General features: G+C 40.4%; 1 protein-coding gene across 2 annotated transcripts; it reads left to right on the top strand.

The window, feature by feature from the left end:
• The first annotated feature begins 4784 nt into the window (after positions 1-4784).
• Positions 4785-23145, top strand: ell2 (elongation factor for RNA polymerase II 2). 2 transcript variants are annotated; one of them, XM_084349962.1, is made up of 12 exons: positions 4785-4993; positions 8374-8421; positions 9270-9394; positions 9502-9665; positions 13799-14058; positions 14456-14580; positions 15637-15709; positions 15799-16669; positions 18364-18436; positions 18899-19070; positions 19579-19623; positions 19781-23145. In XM_084349962.1, exons 1-12 carry the CDS (start codon positions 4820-4822, stop codon positions 19895-19897), a joined length of 2247 nt encoding a protein of 748 aa, XP_084206088.1. In that variant the 5' UTR covers positions 4785-4819; the 3' UTR covers positions 19898-23145. The 2 variants fall into 2 exon arrangements, with proteins under 2 accessions (XP_084206088.1, XP_084206087.1); XM_084349961.1 differs by having other exon boundaries at positions 15796-16669.
• The last annotated feature ends 1439 nt before the right edge of the window (positions 23146-24584 follow it).

Below are 24584 nucleotides of genomic sequence, written 5' to 3'. Positions count from 1 at the left end.
CCGGAGGTAAACTTCAGATAATCCCTCTGAAACTAATGCTCAATTTCCCTCCACTGACCACACAAGTGTGTGTATGTGAGGTCATTATAAGTAATCACATGTCCATTCAGATTATTAAATTATATTTAAATTTGAAATTAACCGCCAAATAAATTTGAATTGCAGATGCTCCTGAAGTTGCTGTAGTATTTTATGAATACCTCAGTCATCTATGTATAAAGGCTTTTTAGACTACCTGATCCATGCTGAGTGCCCCTTTTCAAGCCACAATTCAAAGCAGTTTAAAGAATTATTGGATTAATCCCTGTCATGTGGTTCACTGGTCTAGGAGCCTATGGGCTGCAGCATAACAGAAGGCACTATAGAAATCCTTAACATAAAAACCTATAGACATGTAGGCCTGTATGATAATCAACTATTAGATGATGAGCGTGAAAATGAAGAGGACAAAAATGAGGCAAATCAGAGGCCTGTGCGTGTTCAAGGGGTTCGGAGTACATCATTTTCTTTCTTGATTATGATTTACTGTGTGAACACATTAAGACAAACTTCTGCTAATACAGGCTGTTTAAAAGCCTTCCTTGCCCCATTATTTTCAGTAAACTAGCCATTCAACAATTAGCCTGCAGCGGTGTCATCACCAGGCTATTATACACACATACAGTATATGTTGGTTTAGCCAAAAATCATTTTATCCATTTTTTAAGACCACCTTTGGGGGAAAAAGGGGACTTTTGCCTTACCTAATCACTGTTCAGCACCCTTTATGTATTTATGTGTGTCAGTTTTAGCTGAAACAAAACTCCTAATCAATCAGTTAACGTTAGCCAACTGTTAGCTGTGCCTGTTCCCCAAAGAAGAACTTGGAGTTGAACCTTTCCTTTTCCCTCAGATTTTTTCTGCAATTTAGTCTTATTTTTTAGTTTAGTTAAGTTTCATGTTGTTGATTGTTTTTTGGGGAATGTTTCTGGTATCTGGTGATAGTTTAAATCTAATTAGCCTATAAGGACGACATATTAATGACAGCCCTTGGCCATTAGCTGACACTGACACATAACGTTAGCTAATTTACACAAACATTCAGATGATGAATAGGCCTATTTACAGTGAATAACGTATGATTGGGTTAGCAAAGTCATTTTAATTGTTAACAGATGTTTAATATATTAAATTTGGGTGATACTAATGAAACATTTTGGCTAACGGCAGCTCTGATAGATGGTTAACCTATAACAAACAAAACATCTAGGGTAGATTTTCTTCAACAATGGTGAAGGATGAGATTATTCTAATCATTACATTATTGATATACTATTGATTAAGTTAAGCTGAGTTTACTTTTTCCTTGAAACTCTCTCTGCTGGCTACTGCTGCAAATCAGTCCTTTTAAGCCAATCAACAGAGAAATAATAACATATTTTTGGGCTTTCATCTACATCCACATTTTGCTAAAAAGTCAAGCAGTTAAATTCACATTAGCCTTTTTTTTGTCTTCAGATCACCTGTCCTGCATGTGTTTGTTTTGAGGGAAGAAGCTGCAGCATCTGGATAAAATCCAACCCAGGATGTTTCTGTAAGGCGACACTGCTAGTTAATGAGCTACTGTGCCTCTGCCATGCCTGCTTATTAGTGTCAATTGCAGGCCACCTACAGGTAAGTTAAACTGCTGGAGACTTGTTGATGATGGGGCAATTACTCAGTCTCAAGTACGTGTTGATCATTTAATTCCCCTTTACTTAAGTTTATGTTTAACCATACACAATAATTCAGCTATATTACAACAATGTAAGTATTTCACATATTAAAGGTCCCATATTGTAACAAGTGAGATTTCCTCTCTTTTTAAATTATAAGCAGGTTTAAGTCCTTTATATATATACTGCAAGTATCAAAATGGTCAGTCCACAGAGCATGTCTCTGTCATATTTTGAAACTGTGCCTTCAAACCAGCCCCCATGATTCCAAGGTTGTGATGACACAACTATACAGTCGACGCCCTAAGCCACGACCCCAGCACAGCCATGGCTGCAAAAACACTGGCAGAGCTGATTGACAAAACGGTGGGTGGAGCCTACTCAGGCCTGTGAGACTTGACCAATCAGACCACACTGGGCTTTTTGGGAAGGCGGCCTTAAAGAGACAGGCACTTAAATGGATCATTCATACAGAGGGTGAACAGTGGTGCTGCAGTGATAGGCAGTATGAGAAAAATGTCGGATAAGCGCTAACTGCTGCTAACTGTAGTTGCCGTTAGCTAGTTAGCTCAGTTAGCCATTCATCTAGCGGTCTGAACTGGGATCTTGGATCACCAGGGGAGGGCTGGTGTTTACACAGCTAGCACAGGAGCTTTGCTTTGTTAACTGGTTAGCATACTAACTTCAGTAGATAGCCGTGCAATACAATACACAGACATCATAACTAAATAATGTTATTTCTTCATGGTTGCTGTTGAATTTTGGCTAATTTTTTAATGTTTTCAACTTTAAAAAATGTAAACATTTTGTAGTAGACACCCAACCTTTAAAGCTAACTTTGATATTGAACTAATGCAGATCTCTATTTATGAAAATATCCGTTATTGGCTTTCATATCTGCTATATCTACCCCACATTTAACCACAGAGATGCTTCAACTAATATCCAAACAAGCCGAGATAAGTTACACAGTGGTATATCAGTGGGCATCTGACTTTCAAGCTTCTGAATTACATCGTTTTGATCACATTGAAGGTGTTCAGTCCGCAGCTCTGCGACAAAAGTTGCCATATATAACACATGAACATATAATCAGACAAAAAATGACTCAGTGTACCTGTTTAGCCAGAGAGATCAACGGTTGGTGTTGTTGTCATTCACATTAATGCAGAAACAACCTTTGAATATTTACACTGATGATTAAAGACTGGGCTCTGAAAGGATTTCAGTGGGTGTGGGAGGTAGTAGTTCTTGTTTGGGTTCACTTAAGTAGCAATACATTAAGGGATCACATGGGAAGAAGCAGCCCAATCTGGAAACAAACGGCAACTTTTAAATGTAAACCCTTTGATCTAGAAAACAGAAAAGGGAGCGTCTTTATCACTGTTACTGGTTTCAATCTTCAGATCCTTAAACATGGGCCTCTGATTAGCAACAAAACCGGAGGCTGGCCAAATAATACACCTATTAATGATTAACTCCTGTAGTTATTCAGAACCACTTGTAAGGTAGAAGGATACTCCTGGAATTACACAGAACTGTAATGGAGAGTAATTTAGAGAGTCATGAATGAGCATTTCCTCTATGTTGAACAAAACAAAATGTGACAATATATCTTAGCCACATTTGAAAGATAATTGTTAGTGGTCAGTAATTGTAATAGTCTCCCTGTTTTTAATGCTTAGCCTTAAACAAAGGGTGTTTGTCCATCAGAGGATACATCTGTAAACATAAAAGCCCCAAAATCAATAAGCCCTAGCCACCCCTAAGGCGTTATTTAATTGTTTGCACAGCAGGAAACCTGTCGGACAAACCACAGGACATCTGGAACAAAACTGACTTAGTATTTAAAATTTGCATGTAATTAAAACCAAGAGACAGTACATGAAATGTAAAGCTCTAAGACAAAGTTGTATTTACCTATTGTTTGATTCATGAAGGGTATAACCATAAGGTTAATTATCACAGTATTAAATGATTTTTCCAAGATCTCCACGTGTTTATCTTTAAATTGACTTAATATCCGTGGAGTTAATTTGTTGATGGATTCACGGCAAAAACTCTCAAGTGTTTTTTCGTGTGTGTGTTTGCGCTTGTGTGTCGTCAGGCAGACGGGTGGGGTGAAGAGCTATGGTAATCTGTTGGATTCACACAGGCCTTTCCCCACCCAGCCCGAGGCTGCTCCACACCAAAACACGCTGCCCTAATCACCAGGTCAAGGGGACTGACACTGGGAGATAGTGGAGGTGCAGCTCACATGGGGACACCCCTGTGCCCATTGTGCTGATGTCACATGACACCCTATATCATTAAAGGCACCACATGAAAGATGATTATATAGGCCAACTTAAAGGCAAAGTAGATCATAAAGTAGCCCGCTGTCAAAAAATGGTCCCAGCTGACTCTACCATATCATGAGAATTAGGGTCAGGGTTAGTGCATAGTTCCCAAAGTGGTTAAAGTACAAGAGCATATTGTTTGGTTTTACAGCTGAGCACTAGTTTAAAGGACTCACCTCACAGTGTGGGGCAGTTTATTCTGAGAAATATATGGCGAAAGTTTTGAATGTATACGTGGATATAGACAAAGTAGTTCACAATATCATGATTTAGATTACGCTGATATTCCTTACAGTGTCTGCTGAACTGTATTTTAACAGGAGAGGTTGACAGCAGTCTGCAGCAGCTTGCTTTAACTGATTCAGTAGGCTAGAATTAGTTCTACCATGTCAGCAAAACACAGCTGACAGGGGCAGTTTTGCTAAGAAGTACCATAACTACATATTTGTGTCTAAGAGAGAGATATGAGCTGACAGACACAGGGAATCACTAGAATGTACCCTTGAATAACTAATGCTTTGAAAGACCTTTATAGACAAATAGCCCTGGTTCTGCAAATGGACAGTAAAACGCACTTATAGAAGTAAACTAAACGGCACACTTGTCATGCACATTAATATCTTTCTAACTGACAATAATGTATGCTGTATGTTAACTTCACCGTGGCTAGAAAGTGACAAACTAACAAGCTAGCAAGTCAAGACCAATCCAACACTGTCAGCCCTGTAGGCAGCAGCTGTAGTCCCTCCCCGGGCCAGAGCGAGCACAGGGAGCCTGGGCTGCTAAATGCTCCAGCCTCAAAGGGACGATGGTGGAGGGCTGGTAAAGATGGCGGCGCTCTCCGAGGATGGGAGGTACGGATTAAATTGTGGCCAACAGAGCGCCGACAGAATCACCGTATTACACGTCAAATTGACCGAGACAGCACTGAGAGCCATAGAGAGCCACCAAAAGTGTATGGTGAGTAAAACGGGCGTTTATTTCGCTAAAATATGAGCTAGGACCGTCGGGCTGACACAGCTCGTCTCAGCTGGGAAGCTCAACTGCCACGCACAGCTAAAGCTACAAAGTTAGCTAAGCTTTTGACAGAGCAACTTTCTGCTTCTTTTTTTGATTATATTAGCCTTGTGTCGTTAAATTAACCACCTGAATAAGGTAAATGAGGCCTTGGCTTTATGTTCTGGCCAGGTTTTACGAACTGACAAATGTTATTTAACGCAGTAAACCTGTTGGTAAAGTTAGACACTCTGATTAGCCACATTAGCTTCTAGCTGCGTTAGTCAGAACCCCCTGTGCTGTGCTGGCCAACCGATTCCGTTTTTTCTCCTGCCAAACTAATGTTGCTTTGACCAAATTAGGAAAGTTGTCATTTTAAATCGACTCATACGCTCGTCATGAGACAAGTTTCATAAGCTGAGAGTTTAACATACAAGCTTAGTTCACTAACATTAACTTTTCTTTCGACGCCGTTGTATTTTACGTCAGGGGCAGGGTGGAAATACACGGATAAACTGAAGCTAAATGTAACTTGATAACAAGTTAAGTTGGTGGCGTTGGAAGCCCGTCGGTGACTAGGCAGCTTACCATATGGTTAGAAGTTTTAGCTAGTAGGAAAGGGCAACAGCACAGCCTAGCAGGGATGTGAATCTCATAGCAAGGCTCAGCCCTTTATAGCCATTTAACTTAATCATGAAGTGTTGCAGTTAAAGGAGCTGCCACACTGGAGCTACAGGATGTATGTATGAGCAGTCGCCTCAAAGGTTTACGTGAGACAAATATTTAATTTGGGCCAAATAAAAAATGTTAGCCAAATGTTAGTCAAATTGCCGAAATTTGAATGCATTACCCCCACGTCAAGCTGCATGAGAAGGCCAGCACTTGCAAATATACAGCATATGCTATCAGATTGCATCAAAACGTCTTTTTTTAAGAGATAGGATTATTTATCTTACTATATGTGTAATTTTGTTCAAAATACAATATATTCATGTATTTCTTTCGGCTCTCAACAAACTACTTCATTGAATGTACTGTATGTCACCCCTGAGCTTGACACCACCAGTCATTGAGGAGCTTTTAAAACCAGGTTCGCTAATAGGGCACTACATAACTGTGCAGATTAAATATAACTCTTGAACTCTGCAAATGGTGTAATCTTGTTGAGGTGCTACACAGGTGAACTAATCTGGACGGACCAATGCAGTCTTGAGTTGCGGAGGCCCGAAGCCAAGTTACCTGACGGAAACCCTGCCAACAACAACCCCGTTACATAACACGCTGCCTGGGCTTGGGCTCTGCTCAGAGCTGATGCACTGCAGCTTAGCATGGGGCTGTACTGTTCAGAGGTCTCTGTGACAGCTTTTTATGGCACATGGTGTGTGTGTCAGTATGTATAGCGCACTCAACTCGCGCCCCTGTATGTAAAGTTTTGCTCACGTTCAGCCCTGTACAATAAAGAGATCTCGTGTAGAGTGTTTGAAATGTACCACAATTTAAATTGATTATTTAGTCCATCTCTGACAGCTGGCAGACCGAGTCATCACTAAGTTGAATGAATTCTTTTGTGACAGCCCATGCTACAACCTTATTGGATGTGGTAATGTTGGTCTGTACGCTGCATTGAACGGCAGCCTGCCATCTCTTGCTGACTGAGCAGCCAAAACTGCCTGCTTTTTGTCTCTCTCCCTCTCAGTAATGTGTGTTGTAGCTCAACCAGTCATCGAACTATGGAAGCTGGCTATCTTTGTCTTTCTGTGGTGATGTGAAATGTGATCAGAACTGTGTGTGTGAGAGGACTGGTTGGTGTGTGAGTGACTGAGTGAGTGTATGGATAGTGGGGGAGGGAGTCAGTCAGTGGCTTGGGGTAGCTTAGCTTTAACAGCCATGACATGGGTTTTTCAGTCTGAAAAAAGTATACTCCTTCCTTAATGATGTGCCTCTTGTCATATATATGAGTTAGCAAGTGTCTCTTATTGTCCACAGGAATGCAGAGAAGCTATTGTTGATAAAATGCACATTTCACTCATAACAAAACATTTCACAAGTCTATGATTTAGCCAACTGGTGCTTCTGTTGGCTATGTGAAGAAGCAGCAAGTCCTCTGTGTTCCTATTCTATTAATACCGAAATGAATAGGAGAGTCTGGGATCATTGTTTAATTTTCTCCAATACTAACCCTAAACTGAATTTTTGTATGGTTATTTTTATTATCAGTGGAGCTTTGGTATTAATATTACCAGCGCCAGTGCACCTCAAGCTACAACCTCAAGCTGTAGACCGCCTCCTAACCTGCACTGCACCAGAGCCGCTGCATATTTGTGCAGCCACTGCATATTTGTGGCTGTCAACTCTGTTTCAAGTAGCCATCAACACAAACCTGTAAACCTACGCAAAACAAAGACATGTCAAAAATATCCTCTTGAAAATACCCGCTGTGTTTGACTATTGTCCAAGTTCCACTGCTTGTGTTCACATAAAAGTAAATATTTTTACCTACCACCCACCTCTTAACCACTTAAAAGAAGATGTAGGTAAAGTTGACTCACATGGTTCCTTTGAAGAGCTTAAGAGACGCAGAGCTGAATGTTGGCAGCCAGTGGACGGTCATCAAGTATTTGTGGCTGACTGTCGACCATGATTTCAGCAGAATCAGTCCACTAGTGCAATATTATGAACGGAACAGAATGCAATTGTTGTTGTTTTTAAGCAAAATGCCAAATTAACCAAGCTCAAATGTTAGGATTTGCTGCTTTTTCTTTTAATGTTATTGTAAACTGAATATCTTAAAACAAGCAAATGGAAATCAATTGGGCTTTAGAAAGTTTTTTTTATTTTTTTTGTTTTGACTAGTTTATTGATTAATTGATCGAAAATATTTGCACATTAGGCAATGCTGAAAATATCCTCAGTTGCAGTCCTGCATCAGACATATTTTCAATTCAAATTCTTTGCATAACACTTGATAGTTGTTAATGGGTTCACAGTTTGAAAATGAGAGATTGAAATGCAGGCTCTTCAGGTTTTCTATTTTGTGACCTAGTTATTTTTTGTCACAGACACAGAAGTCGTGTATGTAGTCTTGACCCCATGTCAGTGCAACATTTTCTCCACTCGTTGTTTGTGCTAGGTATTGTACATCCTTGGTGTGACAGGACCCCAAGGCTCTGCTGTTTCTACAACCAAATGCTCGACTCCTGAAGTGTCTGTCAGATAGTGTAACATGTTCTGCAGGTTCTAGAAAAGAGTGTAGCTCTTCTATTTTACATATGCAACTGTTGTTTCTCTCCCAATAATCATTTACATTTCCAAAGTGTTAAACTGGTCATTCTCCTCTCTTTCAGAATGTACCTTCTTTGCGGCCAACGATACAATTCAAGGGACTCCAAGGGGTAAGTAGTGTTTCTTCCCCATGCTGTAAACTCCCAATCGTAATAAATAAAACCCTTGTTCTGTTTCCAGGTGTCAGCATCAAGTGTAATTTTGCATCCATTAATGAAGATGTTATTTATTATGCTAGTATTTTGTTTATTTACAGTTTTTGCTTGTAATGCTGAGTTGTAGCCATTGTGTATCACCAATAAAAGCACTGACTTGGTCAATTTAATCAGCTTTAACTCATCTATGTCACCAGCATTGGACCATTATAGCTCTATCAAAAATTTAACAGTTGATTATTAAATTAGTGATGAGATTATACACTAATCATGTAATAAGAATGCATTGCAAATTACAGTATAAAATAGGCAATAAGACATAACCCAGAAGATTTGTTTGATGTTGTTGAGTTTTAAAGATAGTTTTGATGAGGTAACTATTTAGAATTGGTAATATAAGCTGTGTCCTTGATGCAGACTGTCTGTTGGACTGTTCAGTGGGGCAAACGCCAACATCTGAAATCTATAAACATTGTTTTGCACTGCTTGTAGTCCATGATGCACATGACTCACATACAGCCTCCCCTTAGCTGCTTAGACCTCAGAGACCTTCCTTTCAAAGCCCGTAGCTCAGATGTAGACGCTGTCTCATTACAGTGTGCAGGCACTGAACTGTAAGAGGGGGAAAAAAATAGGGAAGATTTGAAGGTGCTTTAACACAGGCTTGGTATAGCATGTGACAGTTTTCTTATGGTAAATTAACCACTTGTATTTGATTATCAATTGATTAATTAACTCGGACACTTCTAAGTGAATGGGTAAAAAGTTTTGTTATGCTTCATTTTTGTGTACATCTTTTACAGCGTATTAAAATTCCCAAGACGGACTCCACCTCTGACACCTTCCAAAATTTTGATTTCTACCTGTCTAATGTGGGCAAGGACAACCCTCAGGGAAGCTTTGAGTGCATCCATCAGTATGTGTCGAGGTAATCACTGGTCAGCTGAATCATCTACTGCTGTCTTACCACACATTGCTAGAAGGTAATCCCTCTCTGCCTCACATTTCTTTCTCATACTCTCTCTTTGTCTCCAGCTCAGGGGCCTCACACCTGGCATTGTTGGCAACAGTACAGGACAAGGTCACAGTGTGCGCTACTAATGACTCCTACCAGGTGACCCGGGACCGTATGACCCAGGCCGTGGAGGACACACGTGAACGCGGGACCAAAGTCATCAAGCCTGGGGGCCAGTACAGAGGTAAGGCCCCTCACTACACTCTAACTTCTCCACCTGCCGCAGTCAGATGTCAGGTTAGATCCCTGGACACCAGCATTGCTTTACGTCCTATCATCGCCTCTCCTCTCTTTTCAAATTCGGCCCCTTTTGAGAGACTGAATGGGTGAAAGCTGACAGCCTAACTCCATTCAAAGCCATTATTGCGACTAACTAAGCCATTTTGCCATCGCAGTCTTTTCCAGGTTAGCAGTCTGACTGATAAGGGCCAAAGGTAGCAGGTGAAGCTATTTCTGTTTTATTGACACACAGCCTGCCAAAGTGATACAGAAAATGTCACAGTACAGGCACTAAATGCTGCCTGTGTTCAGCATCTGTTACCAGTGTTCGGCAAGTTACTTTCAAAATTACTAGTTACCTTCATTTTAACGTAATATATTAGATTACAATATTACTGTCTGCATAGAGTAATAAAGTACTTATTGCGCTACTTTTTAGTTGCTTTCCTCAAAGTGCCCAAACAACCTATATAGAACAATTAAATAGCCTAGATCTTTTTCAATAAACAAATGGCCTTGGACACAGGGATGAGCAGGCAGACAAAGGATCAAAGTCTGATATATTATGAGATGGGAATAAATATTTTTAATTGTAGGCTTAGTCATATGAAACGCAATAGACCTATACGTTCTATAATGTAGCCTATAATGAAATAACGGGGAAAAAATATCCTTTTTAAATCTTTTTATTTTAGTCCACAGAACAAAGGAATGCATGGGCATAAGTGATTCAAGAATGTAAATAAAAGTGCGCTTAGAGGATTAGGTTTCATCATTAGGCTATGAAATACGGCTCATTTTATTCAGAGGGATTTTTTTCCCAGTGGTGGAAGGTCGCGGTAATGCGCAGTGTGAATGGAAGAAACAACAATAAACACTTCAGTTCAGATGGCTACGCGGAATGTAATGCTTTACGTGACATAACTGTAGTAATGCACTATTGGAAATCATTAGGGACGCGTTATATTACTCCGTTACCATTAAAAAGAAATATATTACTGCAATGCGTTGCTTTTGTAACGCGTTACCCCCAACACTGTCCATTACGAGCAAACAATTATGACTTCCTTTAATGTTTCTCTTCCAAATGATGAGCATAAATGCATGTATACCTGTCCACTGCGCCACCCAGTGCCAGTATTGAGACAAACCAGCCGAGCAAGAAAAGTAATCTTGATTATCTGATTTGGCGTGTCACTCTCCAGCCTTACTCTTATGTCTTATCCAACTCTGGACAGGTAGGACAAAGGATGTGCAGGAACACATGATGATGTAATGTGTCATGCTAAATGGGTCCCCCCCTCTCTTTGCCTGCCTCACTTATTTTAAGCATCTTTTTTGGTCTTGGTATAAACTTGATGTACAAACTCAAGACAATTACAAGACAAACACAGGCTCAACAAACAGATAAACTTGACACCAACTGCCCACATATAACAGCCGCTCACATTGAATGATAGTGTTACCATGTTTTTTTTAGTTCCACTAATATTATCATGACTAAGATGAAAATGAGCATGTCAGTAAAGGAAGGAAACTTCAGAGGAAGAGCAGCATCACTCTTATCATATGGAAGTGGTTTGGCTATCAAACCACAAAGCAACCCTGAATGCAAAATATTCTGATGGTCTGTCTTTAACACTACTAAGGATATTGTATGATTTAAGCTAATAGGTTACTGTTAATAAAAAATGGTTTATTTATTTGTAGGGCACCTCTAAAAAATGGAGGTACTGTCAGTACGTGTATTATAACATTTTTTGCCGAGTTAAACAAGGAAGTGATTCTGATACCAAGATAAAACCTCATCTAATCTCTGTTAAAGCGCTCCACTTGATAGACAACCTCCTAAACCTAATTACAGTTGCTCGGAATGATTAACTGATTAAAAAATATATATATAATTGGACTTCCCGGGGGTTATATCCTGTCCCACAAAAATTCCTGCACTTGTAGTATGTTTGAGTTGGTCAGGAACCGTCACTGCAGAGTTTGTCGTGTGAATGTTGCTGGTTTGTAAAACATAAATCTTGTTTATTCAGATGCAAGCATGCACTGTTTATCTCTAGTATCAGTACTGCGGGTGGGCATTGAAAAATCTTTCAATGTTTACGTTTAAATTACAGTTAAAGTTGATGTTAAACAACAGTTATGCAGCCAACACCTTGACGTCTTCAATTTTCTCATGATTGAATGTATGAGTGAAATAAGGCAAGTAAGAGACACGAAACTGAAATGTAACTTTATTTGGATATGTACTAAAGCAGAAAGAAAGCTTGGTAGATTTGGAGACAGGTGACAGGTGTCTCCATCTATCCTTGTTTAAAGATGTCCTAACTAGGTTATCTTATGTTGTCAACATAATTATTATGATTGATAAATATATATTTAAAAAACACTCAGAAGCTTGTTAAAATAATTTCAAAAATCATTCTCTTTTCTCTTCATTTATGAGAAATACTCCCTGTAGATAAGCCATCTGATCACTTAAAAAAAATGCATACTTCCATCCTCTCAAGCACTTTGGGCTCAGACGGCCATGTGTTTTAGTTTGGGAAGAGTAACTTTTTATCCTCAATAGAAAGCAAATGTAGTCTTTTTTTAGCAGCAGTCTGTGCAAGCAGTCTGTGCGATCTAATCCCTTGTCAAAGATTTCGTCGGTGAAACCAGAATGAAACGTCTAGTTCAGTCCACAAATTTTCTATACGAGTGAAAACCTCCTCAGGCCTGTTTTTCTGGGCCTTGGGGATACATTTGCATGTACTGGCCCAGATAGAAACTGGGAAACGAGAGGAGCAGCCGAGAAAGGGGGTGGGACTGGGGCTTGTAGCAGCTGGTTTGGAGTGAGCACCCTATTTACTAATGCAAAAGGGGCCTTTAGCTTCTTGTTTTCACAGGTTGCTAATTTCAGGTAACCATCTGTAACTTCTATTTTTATCTCTGTCTGTAGCCTGTATCTTTTTATGAGAGCTGTACAACCCTTGTCATTTGGAATTCAGTGGCATTTGATGTCCCTAGCTACTATATGCTTGTTCTGTATAAGTTCTCAATGTACGACTGATTATTTCTTATTACATAAGCTTCTCACCTGCAAGCATAAGCTTACACCTCCTCCCGTTTCTCTGAATCTCTTGCTCTTTGACAAGGAAGGAGGGGAGGAGTTTTTGCTTTCTCTTCCTCTCTTTAACCTTAATCTCTTAAAGAGCTTGAGAATTTCATAATGCACATGCACTGGTATAGGGAAATGTGCAAGCACCATGACTGTGCATGTGGCTCAGAAACACAGTCAAGAGGTTCTAATCACCTCGACTCCAAATCAGCTTTCCAAACTAGTCTCAGCTGATACAGAGAATTGTAGTCCAGCAGACAGCGTAGTTTAGTGCTGGTCTCTTCTCTTCTGACTTATCCGATGGTATTTTGCATTAGCTTTAGCACTACTGGACCTCCTTGCCTCATTAAAACATAAATAAAACCTTGAAACCTTAACTTGTCTGTGATGATAATATCTGTTTAATCACATCAGATAGACATGACATCATCAAACCACATCTTATGTTTTCATTGTGTTGATTGAGGTACCCCTACATGAATTTACATACTGTGGATTCAAATTTACATGATAGGAACTGCTTAGAATTTCACTTTGTGTACCTTTTTTATATCCACTTCCAAAGCTTCATTAGAAATTGGTTTTGACTTGACTATTTCAACTTGCTCGATCTGACAAATATTCCTACCATGTTTCACTAACACTCTCACTTTGATCTGGTTTTTAGTGAAACAGTCCTGGCTTATTAGCTTCTTTTTAAGCATGCCTCGTTTGTGGCCATCTAAAAATAAGACTTTCTCTGCTTTGAGGTTTGTGCCACAGAGTTGATGGGTGGGATCAAACTCCACATGTCCTTGAGCTCCTGTTTTTTTATTGTCAACGTATGGGTGGTGGTGATTGTAGATATGAGACTTTCTTCAGTAAGTGAGCTAAAGTTGATTAGCAGGTGTGTTGTTGTGAAAGTATTTGACAACACAAAAATTTCCGATGATGAAGGTCCCTGAAAAGAAAGAAGAGGCTTTAACACTGTGTTTACCTTCTGTCTTTAGGAAAGCAAGTCCATATCCGTAAGCCAGCACTGTCGAACCCAGAGGTGGTCCCAGAGCGCAAGCGCTCCACACCCATCAACCCAGCCAACACTATTCGTAAGTGCCTCTCAAATAACCCTGTGTCGCAGCGGCCATTCCGGGACCGCATCATCCACCTTCTGGCGCTGAAGTCCTACAAGAAGCTGGAAATGCTTGGCCGTTTGCAGCGGGACGGTATCAACCAGAAGGACCGGAACTCACTGGGGTCCACCCTGCAACAGGTACTACAAAGTGTTTATTTTTAAAATGGACTTGACCTAGTGATTAACACTGAGACACCCACCAATATACAGAAAGATCCAGCAGTAATAACTTTTTTTGATCTTCAGGTATTTCACACTAAGACAGGTTTTCTTCAAGTGTCCCATTTCAAAGAGCAACTCACCTTTCTTAAACATGAGGTCTAGGCACACAAATCTGCCTGAGGAAATCCAGTTCCCAGAACAAAGGCTTCATTCATCATGACTAGAAACAAACCACATAATCGTTAAACGCTATTTGCATGCACAGATGTTTGGCCAGCACAGGAAATGTGAAGTTTCTGTACATATTGTATACGTTTCATGCTGTCATAGATAACTTTTAAACTGTCTGTGTGTTTCTGTGTGTGTGAAACAGGTGGCCAACCTGAACCCCAAAGACAACACATACTCATTGAAGGACTTTATATATCGTGATGTCCAGCGAGACTGGCCTGGTTACTCTGAGGATGAGAAGTCCCAGGTTGACCGGATCCTGGCTCGGTACTGAAACATCCTATTAGCCTTTTTACTGACACTCTTGATTTTATTTGTAATTACACCAAAATGTAAGCACTATTTTAAAGTGGTAGCCTACCACCTGAGGGGGTTTACAACTGTTATCACAGTTGGCTCCTTTGTCCTTCACACAGTGCAGTGACTGTTCTCGGACAGATCTTTTTTTACTTACAGTTGAGCCCAGTGTTTCTTTAATTTTTCTCTGCTCAGAGTGATCTGTGTACAAAATTTGCCGTCATTTGAACACATTGTAACTAAAGCTGTTGTGCTCTATGATGGACAAAACTAGCAACTTTTCAATTCTGCGGAGGGTGACCTACTTAATGGTAATGGAATAGTGCAGCATTTTAAAGTCTATCAGTAGCTCATGTAGTACACAAGTATGTTTTATTTTACAGCACAAAAACAACAAGGACGCAGTTGTGTCTTGTTGTTTTCTTATCAGCTAAGCCTTGTGGCTGTAGATTTATGCTGATGTTGGATTGCTTCATATAGTTAGGTATTCACGTTATTTACTTGTTCTAATATAAATATAGGGGTAGGACAAAATGGCTTGTGGGTAGATGAGATTTGCATTATTTTGCATTGATCTTAAAAAAGCAAATTCCAGATTTTGTGATCCTTTTATTGAATTTCTTTTCCAGTTAAAGATACTTTGTGGAGTTTTGTTGTAAACAATTAACAGTCATGTTTACATTTAATTCATTCACCATTTTGTGTGTATCCCAGAGGCCTGACAAACAATTGACTACATTTCCTTTCACATTAAACATTTGTAAAGCAGATTCTTGCATCGTTAACATGCATGTTTTCTTGCTTGCACTCTCTTTCTGTTGGCACGTGTCCAGCTGCTGTTTGTTTGCTGGAAAATGAAGAGAGCGTGAAAATAATAACTTCCTGGGTATTACATGAGCTGAGGGTTTAAAATAAGGAAATGCTACAACCATTGCTTTTATAGAAGTACAATTTCTTCAGCAGGACCTGCTCTTTATTTTCTGTTGCACCACTCCCTGCTGACACACTCTTTACTTTCTTTAACAGCAAATTAGGTCTTCCTACTGAGACCCTCACATCAAGCAGTTCTCCCAAAGACAGTGCACCCACATCCCCCCAGGTAACTGAACAGATGCACACTAACACACACAACCACCAAACAATGACGCATGTGGTTTTTCAGCTAAATTCTGTGTTTTCCTCCAGAAGCGCCAGCCAGACTTTGATTTCATTGATCCTTTGGCACCTAAGAAAGCCCGCATCTCCCACCTCAGCAGCCGAGGGCCAGCCGCATCTTCATCCTCCTCCTCCTCTGACCGCCGTGAGGACGAGGGCAGCCCCAGCTCTAAACGCTCGTCCCTACCCTCCAACGTAGCCTCAGGCCCCCCCACCCATCTCCCCATCTCGTCCCACCCCCCTGCACCCTCTCACCAGCAGCCCAGCCCGGCCTCTAATTCCAACTCACCCAGCACCCCGGAGGGCTGTGGCACCCAGGACCTGCCCATGGACCAGAGTTCCTCCTGCAGAGACCCGTCACCCAGCCCCTTCCCCTCTGATAGGAACCTGCAGGACCGTTATCGGCATCCTGTCCCCGTCCCTATCCCCAGACCAGCCGCCTCTCCCAGCCCTCCTCCTCTTCCTCCTCCTGTCACCTCACTCACAGTTACCTCCACTGTCATCACCAGCCCTCCTTTGTCCAGCAGTACCAACAAGAAGTTTAAAAAGAAATCCAAGAAGCACAAAGAGAAGGATCGAGAGAAGGAGAAGGATCGAGAGAAGGAGAAGGATCGAGAGAAGGAGAGGGATCGGGAGAAGGAGAGGGATCGGGAGAAGGAGAGGGATCGGGAGAGGGATCGAGAGAAGGAGAGGGATCGGGAGAAGGAGAGGGATCGGGAGAGGGATCGGGAGAGGGATCGAGAGAAGGATCGAGAGAGGGAGAAAGGGAAACAGACGGAAAGTGGCAGCAGAAGTCCTCCCAATGTAGCAGAGCAGGCTGAAGAGACTCGTAGAGTCAAAAAGAGACGCAATGCTGAGGAAGAGAGCAGAGAAGTTATCGATAAGACTCCTCACAAAGCTAAAGGTTTGTTTCTGTCAAATTTATTATCAGCATCATCATCAACCACGTTTCAAGACTAAAATGACCATACCAGTGTTTTCATGGTTCACTTCAAGCTACTATCAGACGCTCTCAGGCAGCACTATGTTGTAATTCAGTTGATGGGGCATCTTTAAATATCTATTAACTTAAATTATTTCATATCAGCACTGAATTAAATGAACTATTAATATAATGGAGAAGAGATTGTTCATTGTGTCAAACTCATAGAGAGTTGGCAGCAGTTATGGGGAGCAGTTTAGCTTCATGTAGTTTATTGTTGTTGTTGATTTAAGAGCCCCCACTTTTCAATAAGAGTAAACTGTTGTTGCCATACAAGCTTTGATAAACATACTGCATGCTACTTGCCCATCAAATAGCAGACAGATGAAGTTGACAAGGGTCAAACATGCAGCTGCTAAATCTAGGCATTTTCGTAGGAGATGGTGTGGAAATAAGTAGATGCTCAGTGCAAATTAAAATAAATTAATTGACAAAAAAACAACTCCAATAGGCCTGGTAGGGAGGTCCTGGTATTGTGCAATGTTTATTAGAACACAGTATTTATCAGTGTTATGGGTAGTGCTCGTTCTTTTCCTACGAAGACGCGTTCAGTAGTCCACTATGAAAAAGCCCTGTGGGACAATAATATTGCTCTGTCTGCTACATATAAATAAATACATAATTGTTTGCGAACATGTGACACCAGGCTGTCAGTTTGATTTGTAGTTCTCCTGCCCCCTAGTGGACATAAATCAAGTAAAGCAGCTTAACGTTTCTGAGAAAAGTCTTGTCACAGTTTTGCCTCTAAGATGTCAAATTGCAAGAAAACTTGGATGTTAAAGGCTGATGAGGAATTGCCCCGTTTTACTAAATTCCTGTCTCTTCAGAGTATTACTAGTAGTAATACAGCTTATTATTTGACGACATGATGTGCATGCATGTCGTCATTTTGAAGTACTATTTAGACAGAGCTAATGGAGCCATATTTGCTAAGTCAAACATGTATTTGAGAATAAAATTTATTAAGAAAATAAATGAAGACTTTTAGTTATAAAGTAGTTAAGTAATAAAGTGTCATTGAAAACAATGGCAAATCAACATTACATTTAAACCTGAGTCAAACTTAAAGAACCCTGCTTCATTGGCAACTTCAATGTGTAAAAAAAAAAGAGAGAGACCAGACAAACAAGCACACTTTCTATTTCACGCAGCCTTTTAATGTCTTGTGACTCGCATGCCTCCGTTGTCCAAGTTTCCAGCCTCCAGCCAGTTTTATCTTTCAGACTTTGTATTGTTGTTCACCATGTTTCAGTGTTTATCTCTGCGTCGTCTCTTACAGCCGCCCAATCATAGTTTGATCTTTGATTATGCACATGCACTGGATGTTGTCTGAACATGCTGAGGCATTGATCCAAGCTCCTCTTTGCTCTGCTGTCTTTAGTTCTGGTTTTCCTTGAAGTTGACAGTGTTGTGTTAGCATTGTAGAGACTCTGTTTCACCATCTGTGTTGAAGTCTTTCTCAAGAATATGCTAGTACTTGGTTTAATAACTGCTGATAATCCAGGAGCTCTTATTTAAATCATTTACTGGCCACTGGCTTGCAGAAGCATTGATACTGTGTATTATGGATTGTCTGTGCTGTATTTATATTCTTATATATTCCTCTTTCTCCGCAGACTCTTCAGATAAAGAGAAGCCAGTCCAATCCACCGAATTCTCCTCCACAATTGAGATGCCTGACTATGTAGTGTGAGTAAATTTGATATACCCCAAAATTTCCATTCTCCCACAGCGTGACCCCCTTTATTTTCCATGCGTCTCATTTAAATTTTTAACCATTTGACTCATTAAACAGGGAGTTGAGCTCAGACACAAACTTAAGAATTGGGACACAGAAAATGTAGCAATAAACACAGATGTTAAATTTGTGCAGTCTGGTGTTCTTCTTTCATCGCCGTACTAGAACTGTTTTGCACTACACACATCATTGGCAACAAGTGCACAGCATTTTATTCATCACACATCAGAAATGGAGAAGTTCAACAACTGTTCAAAAGGGTTCCCACCTTTTTCTAAATATCATGACCTTTTAGTAAAGTGTCATTACTAGCAAAGATGGAAGGGTTTTGCTCATGGAGGAGTGCTGGTTCTGGTCTTGCACATAACAAAACCATCTTTTCTTAAACAATACATTTACTCCTGTGTTTACAGGAAGTACATACCATTGGTGTCCACGGACCAGCGACAAGGCTACAAGGATGACTTCAATGCAGAGTATGATGAGTACCGCCTGCTACACGCCCGTGTGGAGAATATCACTCGCCGCTTTACTCAGCTGGATGCCCAGTGCCGGAAGCTGGCAGCTGGCACCAAAGAACACCAGGTCACTGTGTACACTGTACTCACGTTGATGTTACCATGTTCACATGCCAGTTCTTATCTAAAGGCACAACACTGTGTAATCCTGATTGTCATCTAAGATGGCACAGAGTCACAGAGCAGCTGGTTAAGCACCTTTGCAGCATCATTGAGTCCCTATAGTCGTGTTCCCATTAGGTTGCAGATTCCTTTGTTTATAGCAGATAATACAATGTTAAAGACTCTTCTGAATTGTGCAACCTTGTCCAGCTACACAAGAAATAGGGAGTGATGTGCTTTTGTTAGTGTTCTTAAAAATTAAGTTCACTCAAAAATGACAACTAAGTCATGATCTCCTCACCCCCACTTCAATGGAAAACTAAATATAGCATTCGCAACATTATCACCCAGCCTCGCTCACACGTCTTCCTGTCACAATGTTATTGACCGCATGATGTGTTTTTGTTTAATTCGTAATATTTTTAAATTGTTCATTTGCATTAAAGTTTTTATTTTTATTTTTAATTTCACAGAAGGTGCAAGAAGAAGTCTTGAAAGAGTACAAGAAGATGAAACAAGTAAGTGGTGACATAGACTTACAGTATATCTGACAGAAGTTTTTTATAGGCCACAAACATCGGATCGTTGTTTCTCAACCACAGCAGGAGTTGCTGTTGGGGTGATAGCTTGAGTCTGATATTAATTGTGTGTGTTGTGTTTTGTTTTGTTTTACAGCGCAGCCCAAACTACCATGAGGAGAAACAACGCTGCGAGTACCTGCACAACAAGTTGGCCCACATCAAGCGGCTAATAGCTGATTTTGACCAGCGCAGAGCCCAGTCCTGGTGCTGAGAGCACAGTACACGTCTTCACTGATCAGTATTGAGAACGGAGTGACGAACCAGGAGGGGGTGTCCAACTGGCTGTTATTTAACACCCCTTCAGTTACTGCCTCCACAACAGCCACCCCTCCCACCTTTTTCCCTTCCCATTTCCTTTTCCATCATCCTTCTTCATTCCTTCCTTCTTTTCCGATCTTTGATTCCACTGGCTTCATTGTTGCCTGCAATCTTGAAAATCCCACTTTGACTTTACCTCCCCTATCTTTTGCTTTCTCTTTTATTTTATTTTTTCTCAATGAGCTCCTGTGGAATTTCATGCCACTGGACAAGTGGAAGGGGCTGCCTGCATGTGTGAATGGGTTTGGGGGAAAAACTTCAACTCTTCTAACCTTTGAAGGACTTTATCTTCAGGCAAAAAAAAAGAACAAAAAAAAGTATTTTTGAGCATCACAGAAAATATTAACAATGTATTTAAGTTAAAAAAAAAAAAAAGAGGGAGATCTATTTATTTTGGGACTCTTAGTGCAAAGGAAGAGTCCGCAGATGATATATTGTTTATCTTTTGTTGAAAACAATGCAAAAAAAATTACCGCGGGCCTTATGTGTTCTGACTTTGTGAAGCCATTTTGCACGCAAGATCCATTATGTAATCTCACTTGGCAAAGATGTCTCTCCTGCCTCATTTCCTCTCTTTTCATAAAAGCTGTACTGGATAACGTTGCTTCAGCACATCGCTGTCATTGCTGAATTTGAGGCTGAGGAGGGAGGAAATGAGACAGGCCGGAGAAATCACTTAAGCTGATTGAGAGGCAACAACTGTACGTGTGCATGGATTGTAAATTTAGTTGTAATGGCGACATGGGGTGGTAAGGGTGGGGTAACTAAAGGTGTATGATCCCCTGTCAATGGGGGCAGTATTCCCCCGCACCAACAGTGTTTAGTGTTCACGGTGCATTATGGGTGCCTTAAGGTGTTTACACTCGGAAACGCCGAGTCGGGCCGACCCTTAGGGTCCACAGGCTACACAAAGGAACTATAACTGCCTGGAAACAGGTTGTGTACGTGTGTGTGTGTGTGTGCGTGCGTGTGTGCATGGAGAAAGGAAGGGATGTCAAGTCTGGAAGGAGTGTTACAAATCGTATGAGGGTGTGTGTTCGTATGGTTGTGCATTATGTGGAGTGACAGGTGAAAGAAAATCATAGAAATGTGGAGAAAAAAGTGAGAAATATGAAAAAGAAACAAAAAAAGCTGCTATAGTGTTTGACCAGCCAGAGCACTCAGGATCAACCTGGCTGGAGTAACAGTACCTGATCTATATTGAGGAGATATAGAAGATCCTTATTTTTCCAGAATGGTTCACGTCTAGACCCTGGAAAGGACTGCGCCCACCTCTTCATCTTTACCCTGCGGCAAACGGTCTGTGTTTCTGATTTAGAGAGAAGCCAAAGTTTGTCATCCACCAGAGGACGAATCTGTATTACTATGTCAAATATTATTTGATTCTCAGTTTGAGTTCTGCAGAGCAGTGAAAGATTCCAGAGTAGCATTTTTTTTTTTTTCAACATTTATACCAATTTAGTTTGGTGGATGGATGAACGGCTTCAATGAAAAGTCTTTATTTCAACAAGGGAAAAGTTGTTTACAAGCCTGTGTTAGAATGTTTGCCAAAAATTAAATATTTTTCTGGTACTGCATCCATGGAGTACAATTCCTGATTGGAGCTCAGTTGCAGGAGACATTAATACTGGAAGAAACTATGTCTCATTCCATGAAGAAACAGTAAAACACTGAAGAAGAACTGAGTCACTGTACCCTGAGAAACAAGTGGAAGGTGTTGACTCTCAACTTTTGGAGAGGTCGGCCCCTTCTCAGACATATACACTCAGTGGCCACTTTATTAGGTACACCTGTCACAATATCTTTATGAAGTTTTTGGTGACGTGTAAATAAGATAATATGTTCAGTACCAAGCTCATATGTAAAGGTGCAATACTTAAGAATGTTGGTCCAAATTTGTGCTAACAGTGTAAACGCCAACACTTTCCTGGTGCTCTGAGCTCCCAAACTGGATCACTAGCTGCACAGCTTATTGAGCAGCTACAGGCAGCAGCAGTTATTGGTTACTTTGGTGACATGCTGCCCCCTATTGGTTGAGAGTTAAGAATTCAACAAGTGACCAATTCTTACATACTGCACCTTTTTATTTTATTTTATTATTTTTTTGAAGGTTGTGTTTTACTGGACTCATAATATTGAGGTGTGCTTCTAATTTTTGGCTTCCCCATTTACGACACAAGAAACACCTCAGTGTGATGAAGTCTGTAATGAAGTGAGACGCCACCACTAACTATAACATCAATGCTACATGTAATTAACCCCTCTGCAATAATGTAAAAAAAAAAAAACTTAACTAAAAAGGCAACATAAAAATAGACTTTATGGCAGTACAGTTGTATGGGCTTGTATTAGATTGTACAGACGTACCTAATGAAGTGGACACTGAGCGTATATTCAGCTGGTGTTGACATGTCCGTGTCGGAAAAAATGGGGCTCCATTTTATTTTTCCGAGACAAGTGGAGATATATTAAATATTGGCCGGTTCCATCTCACATTTATTTTGATTGTGGCATTCTGTCGAACAGTTAGTCTCTGCAGCAGACTGGCTGTTTTGTGCGGCTGTCACAATCAATTCAGCATAATAACAAACTCTGCTCAACTTACTTGTTGTCTCAAGTTATTTCGGACAGAAAATCAGCACTTGTATCGTGGATGTGTCACATCAGCAGATACACATCTGCACAAGATCTACAGTTACTACAGCTGTGGGCTACAGGGTCAGTTTTTTGGTTTATTTTCCCTTGCAGAAGTCATTTCCTAAAGTATGGAGCGGCACAAAGAGCCACTTAAACAAATTTAAGTTACAGACCAGGGCTTCACGTGCAGCCTTCTAAGTGCTATCCGTCACTGGTGTCCTTCTCAGCCTTCCAAGAAATGTCTTCTTTTTTTTTTATTTTATCAAAAACAGATTTATGTCAGTTTGGTCTGATCAACATGAATAAGCATTATGTGACTCATTGTTGTGGGAGGAAGGAGGGAAGCGGTTTGATTAAGAGTCTTAATGAGGACGTAACTAAGTAAAATATGCCCTGGCAGTGTTTTGATATAAGAAACCACTGAAAATCAAGTGTGAAATCAGATCCTGCCCATGTGAAAATGTAAGACATTTCAATAAAAATCAACTTAGTTTTACCTGGAAATGCCTTTGTTGTATATTTTTTATGGTGTGTTATTTCTGTTTTTGACTGAATAGCAGATGTTATCAAAGCTCTCACAAGTAAAGCCAGATCTGAAGGTGTTGGCCTACATCTGCATCAGTAGTCTGAAGTTTTTGGGTACTAAAAAAAAAACTACTGTATGGTACACTTACATTTTATTTATGGGTTAATGGAGCTAAATTATTGAAAGATTTGTTCTAAATGTTGCTTTGTACCTGAAGTTTGATTGGAGACTGTTACCCAAAATGCAAACAGTCTGGTTTAAAAGAGCCACACTGACACATCTTGGATATAGTTTGACAAAAGATTCATATAACAATGAGTTATAATAAACATTTCAGGACTGCAATGAGGCAAATACAGTCAGATAATTCAAAAATAGTTTATTATTATATTACACCTGACTCTGTGGCTTCAGGTTTGCTGGACCGGTTTGTTATGCCTGGATCCAAAGACTTCCCTGAACCAGATAAGGAAAAGGTTAAACTGGTGAGACTGGTATGTGTGAGTACAGGTATATGTGACTGTGTTCAGTGTTTCTGACTTCAGAAATGTGACCTTGGTTGAAATCATGCTGCTCTCACTATTACCTGTATGGGTGAATTTAACAACTTCCTTCATTGCCCTCCACAGCAGTGAGAGGTAACTTAAATGTTGGAATTACAGCACATTACAGAGTTACAGATTTTATTTCCCTGGTGAACCAGGACTGAATAAACCTACAAAACTGGTGGAAAACTTAGGAACAAAAGAGAGTCCAAAAGCACAGTAAGATAATATTTCACTGCTTGATTACCTAAACTGGTATCAACACCAATTTAAGCATTACATTTAAAGAAGTCGCCCCTAAATCTAGGCCGGATTACCAGTCAAACCAAGTGAGCACCACTGGATGTCAGTTACTTTTGGTCATATATTAAAAGTTGTGCAGTATTAACTAAAGCAAGGCCTGCATTATCTTGTGTCACTCTTTTAACCTAGATTATTTCAGTGCTCTCATACTTCAAATCATAAATCAAATTAAAACAATCTCCATTTGAATACAAGTACTAGGGGTCAGGTGGTATCATTCCAGCATAGGCAAATAATGAATCTTCTGTGTTCACTGTCGGGGACTTGGATGATTCAGGGTACATACATGATTTAGCCTACATGGGGAGGTAGGTGGGGGGTCGGGCCGCCAACAAGGGGAACGCCAGGACAGTTTTCCAGGGCCCTGGGACATGAGAGGCTCCCAAAAGCACCTTTAAACACTTGTGATAATCTGTTCCAGGGGCCTTTGGAGAACATCTTGTCTTGTGCACAACATGTTGGGTAGGGGTGTGGGTGCCAGTAGATGTCCCCTCTGCCCCTGGACCTCCTCAACAGGTTAATCCAGCCATGCCCCTTTATCTGGTTGTAGTGGTATTCTCACATTTTAA

This window comes from Pagrus pagrus (genome assembly GCF_965226575.1).
Source record: "Pagrus pagrus genome assembly, chromosome: 3".
NCBI lineage: Eukaryota > Metazoa > Chordata > Actinopteri > Spariformes > Sparidae > Pagrus > Pagrus pagrus.
The sequence above is the reverse complement of the archived record's forward strand: the minus strand, read 5'-3'. Positions and strand labels throughout refer to the sequence as shown.